The sequence below is a fragment of the Triticum aestivum genome, chromosome 1A (assembly GCF_018294505.1).
Source record: "Triticum aestivum cultivar Chinese Spring chromosome 1A, IWGSC CS RefSeq v2.1, whole genome shotgun sequence".
Lineage (NCBI taxonomy): Eukaryota > Viridiplantae > Streptophyta > Magnoliopsida > Poales > Poaceae > Triticum > Triticum aestivum.
This window is the reverse complement of record NC_057794.1, coordinates 520,214,492-520,218,841: the sequence shown is the minus strand read 5'-3', so window position 1 is coordinate 520,218,841 and position 4,350 is coordinate 520,214,492. Positions and strand designations below refer to the sequence as shown.

At 54.6% G+C, this 4,350-nt stretch overlaps 1 protein-coding gene across 1 annotated transcript; it reads right to left on the bottom strand.

Moving 5' to 3' along the window:
- Positions 1-643: 643 nt before the first annotated feature.
- LOC123170831 (tyrosine decarboxylase) lies at positions 644-2,543 on the bottom strand. The gene has a single exon (XM_044588595.1). It carries the CDS (start codon positions 2,427-2,429, stop codon positions 696-698), a length of 1,734 nt encoding a protein of 577 aa, XP_044444530.1. The 5' UTR covers positions 2,430-2,543; the 3' UTR covers positions 644-695.
- Between the last annotated feature and the right edge of the window lie 1,807 nt (positions 2,544-4,350).

The window sequence follows — 4,350 nt, the reverse complement described above, 5'->3', positions numbered from 1 at the left end:
CTATTCCATGCACTACTACTCTTCCATCAGATAGGGTGGCTCCTTCACATCCACAGTTGATGCTTCGAAAAGCGATAATTGGTGTAACCTTATTACCAATGTTTATCAAGATTGGATATAAGAAATGGTGCTTGATGATAGACAGAGCAGGTTTTCTGATATTTTTTTCCGCCCAATGCAACACATGGGCATTTGTACTAGTTATTTCAATATGACAAAAATAATAGATGGGAATGTGAATATTTTGAATATGAAATAATCAATTTTTTAATCAATGAAATATGGCTAAAATATTGTTACTTTTGAGTCTTCTGTTAACTTTTTTGAAATTTCATTGAAAACAAAGATTTGTGAAAAAATAAAACCATCTAAGAAAAAATATAATAATAAATATTTTGAAATTTCCAGATTAAATAGAAAGTGACATTGTTTAAAATTCATCCCAAATGCTAATTTGTAATTCAGCAAATGAAGTTGTCTGGGAATGATAGAGAAAAGCTGAGCAATACAGAAACACCACATTAGGAAAAAAAACTTATGAAAATGCTGCAAAAAATATACTTGTGAAAACACATGATTGATCCATGTCTGCTTCAGTTATAAATGATTTTGTGTTGTGACGTCTCCAAGCCATTGATACACCTTCACATCCAAATCCAATATTTATTTATTTTTGAAAGTATCCAAATCCAATATTAGTCCATGGACAGGAAGATGCGCGGAACGCCAACGCGTGGTACGAAAGCCAACGCGTAGGAACGAATCACGTGGTACGCAGTGCGCGGCGGTGAGCTCCATTTCTCATGCACGCTGGTCTCCATGCGACGGGCATCCTCAACCGTACGCCCCTTCGAACGAGCAGCCGGAGCGACGCCGGCGCCCGCCGGGGTCAGCACCGCGTCGGCTTGCTCCTGCACGATGCTCCACGCCTCCCGGACGTGCCGCTCCTCCGTCAGCGAGTTCCCGATGGCGCACCGCAGCACGTACATGCCGCCCACCACCGCGCAGCTCATGTACGCGCGCCCCGTCGCGTTCACCGCCTCCAGCAGCCTCCGGTTGAGCTCGTTCGTCGTGGCCTCGGCCGTGCCGTCATCGGCGGCGTCGGTGGCGGGGCGGAGGCGGAAGCAGACGAGTCCGAACCGCGCCGGCACGGGCACCTCGAACCGCGGGTCAGCGCGCACCATGGCCTCGAAGGCCGCGGCCATGCGCACGTGGGCGCGCACGAAGCCGCGGAGGCCCTCCACGCCGTGGCAGCGGAGCACGAGCCACAGCTTCAGCGCGCGGAACCGGCGGCTCAGCGCCACCTGCCAGTCCTTGTAGTCCACGACGGCGGATGCCGCCGCGTCCTTGAGGATCACGTCATCGTCGGTGCCGAGCGCCGCCACGAGCGCCGTGGGATGCCGCACCCACAGCGCGCAGCAGTCCATGTTCGCCAGGAGCCACTTGTGCGGGTTCGTGCTGAACGAGTCCACGGCCTCGGCGCCGGCGGCGATGTGGCTGAACTCCGGGCAAATGCACGCGGCGCCGGCGTAGGCCGCGTCCACGTGCACCCACACGCCGTGCCCCGCCACTGCGGCGCACAGCTCCCGGAGAGGGTCGACCGCCGCCGTCGGAGTGGTCCCCACAGTCGCGCACAGGAAGAGAGGGACCCTCCCCGCCGCCTCGTCGGCGCAGACGGCGGCCTGCAGTGCCGCCGGCGACAGCGTGAAGCCGCTCTCGCGGCACGTCGGTATCACCCGGCAGTTCGCCCGGCGAATGCCGGCGACGTGCGCGGCCTTCTTGAACGAGAAGTGGGTCTGGTCGGAGCAGTAGACGACGAGGTCGCCCATCCTCTCGTCGCCTCTTAGTTCGGCGAGCTTCCGGTCCCTCGCGGCGACGATGGTGCAGAGCATGGCCTCGCACGAAGTCCCCAGCAGCGTGCCGCCGCCGCCACCGCAGAAGAGCAGCTGCTCCGGGAGGTGCAGCGCCTTCCCGAGCCAATCTGTAACAACGGTCTCTAGCTCGGTGGCCGCCGGCGAGGCGGCCCAGGTGAAAGGGTTGATGTTGAGGCCCGCGGCTAGGGCCTCGCCGAGCGCGCCCACATTGCTGGCCGTCGCCGCGAAGTGCGCGAAATGACGGGGGCTCTGCCAGTGGGTGACGCCGGGAAGGATGAGCTCGCGGACGTCGCGCAGCGCCGAGGCGAGCGCGTCGGGCTCCGGCCACGACGGCGCCGTGTCGGGAAGCTGCCGGGCTAGGAACCCGGGAGCGACGGTCGGGCGAACAGGGTACTCGTCAATGCGGTCGTAGTAGTCCGCGATGAAGTCCACAACTTGACGTCCCTGACGACGGAACTCGCCGGCGTCTAGCGGAAGGGGTCCAACTCCGAGCGTAGGCGTAGCAGCCGCAGCCGGGGGTGAGCCGGTGTCGTTGGCGTGGTTGAAGCTTGCCATGGCAGGGGGCAAGAGCTAGAACTTGATCGACTGGAGTGCCTACACTGGGTTATGAGCCTGTGACTCTGCAGAAGAAGGCGTGGAGTGTGGCTCATTTAAAGGCCGGCGTGCATCGCTGCATGCATTTTTTTTCTTCTGATGATAAGTGTCACATTATATTTTTTTCTAAAATAATAAGTACCACATGTGTGACACGCAGCACTCGGGCCATGACGTTTTTTAAACTAAAATTATCGTTCAAAAGAAAAAATAAATCAAAACTTGCCATCCGAAAAAAAAGTTATCATGCTCAACAACTAAACTTGTCATCTCCACGTCACTAAATTTATATCATAAAAAACGTTGTTGCCATGTGTTCATGCCACACGTGTGACAATTGTGAGGATCCTAGTTTTTAAGGACTTTGCTACCCCTACATCTTAATAATCTCATATACTAGTACATAGTACTATACTCAGGATCCTATTATTATTAGTGAGGAGTTGATAGGGAAAGTACCCTTCTGAGTTCGAGCTCAAATTAGTTCAGATGAACAGTAAAAAATCAGAAAAATTTGTGATAAACTTTGACAAAGGTTCTAAGTGTTTGCAAATTTTTATCATGAGATCATATTTGTGGAAGCCGTGGCAATTAAAATAAAACCATTGCTCCAAAATGCTTTCGAAGGTAGCATTTTCGGAGCTTCAATTGTTTTGTCACACCTTCCACAAATGTGACGTCTGATGAAAATTTGCAAGCACTTATAACATTTATCATAGTTTACCAGAAGAAAATTTCTGTTTTTACTGTTCATCTGAGATAATTTGAGCTTGAGGTCAGAAATGCCATGTCCCCGCCTTACTGGTTTAGTTTCGCCTCACCTCTCAGCCCCTTCATGCTGGTTTTTTCTCGCTCCCGCTGGGACTAAATCGATTTGCGTGAACTTTTTTGTTTGTTTTTTTCATGCTTGTTTTAGGGCATCTTCAATGACAACCCACAAAAAGCCTCCCGCATTTGTCCGCGGACAGAGGTGTCAGTCCGCGGACAAGGATGCGGGAGATCGTCATCTAACGCTAGCCACATACATTTTCACAACTCAAAACAACCGGACGAAATTCGTGCAAACACGGCGGATTTTATTGAAAATGAGATAATTTGTACATAAAACCGGATGGTATTTCATCTGGTGAACTAAAACTCTAAAACTAAAATCCTAAACTGTCATATACTTCACAGTGACCTCGTAGCCAATGTCGGGCTGGCCAGTTACTCCTCCTTCGTCATTGTCACCCGACCGCCGTCGGAGTCGTCGTCGTCGGGCTTGGGGCGGCGGAAGGTGGTGGCGCCGCAACAGGGTTTCCTAGCAGCCGCTCGACGCTCGCGGCGTCCACGGTGGCCGCGGCCGCAGTGTGCACAGCGCAGGAGGATGCGGAGAGTGGCACTCCTCCTTCATGACGCGTCAGGGCGGCGAGCGGCGCTCGTCATTGACGACGCGGCAAGGTGGCGGCGAGCGGCGCTCCTCCTTCACGACGTGTTGGAGCGGCAGTGAGAACCGCTCTTCCTTGACGCGGTGTCCGATTTGGACGCCGTGGCTGCGCGGCGGTGGAGAGCGTGGAGGGGATGTCGGCTCCTGCTTCACGGGAAGGAGCGCCCACGGCGATGGAGCTGGCCCGTTGGTGTGGACGATGGAGCGACGGAGCATCAGCTTCATCTACTCCTCAAACTCCGTGTCGGTCCCGGCGTAGACCTGGCCCGGCACCGCTGGTGCGGACTGCAGTGGCGGCGACTGCTAGTCCTCCTCATCACCGGAGGAGATGAAAATCTTCGCCGGCGTCGAGTCGCCGCCACCCGACGAGGAGGACAGCCCCAGAGCTAGAGGGCGGCGTCTCCACGAGCTAGCCACCAGATCCCGCCCCAGAACCGCCTGCCGGCGCCGACGCCC

What these genes read in the sequence shown, in the direction of transcription:
- LOC123170831 (XM_044588595.1), bottom strand. Translation starts at nt 2,429, where the DNA reads ATGGCAAGCTTCAACCACGCCAACGACACCGGCTCACCCCCGGCTGCG.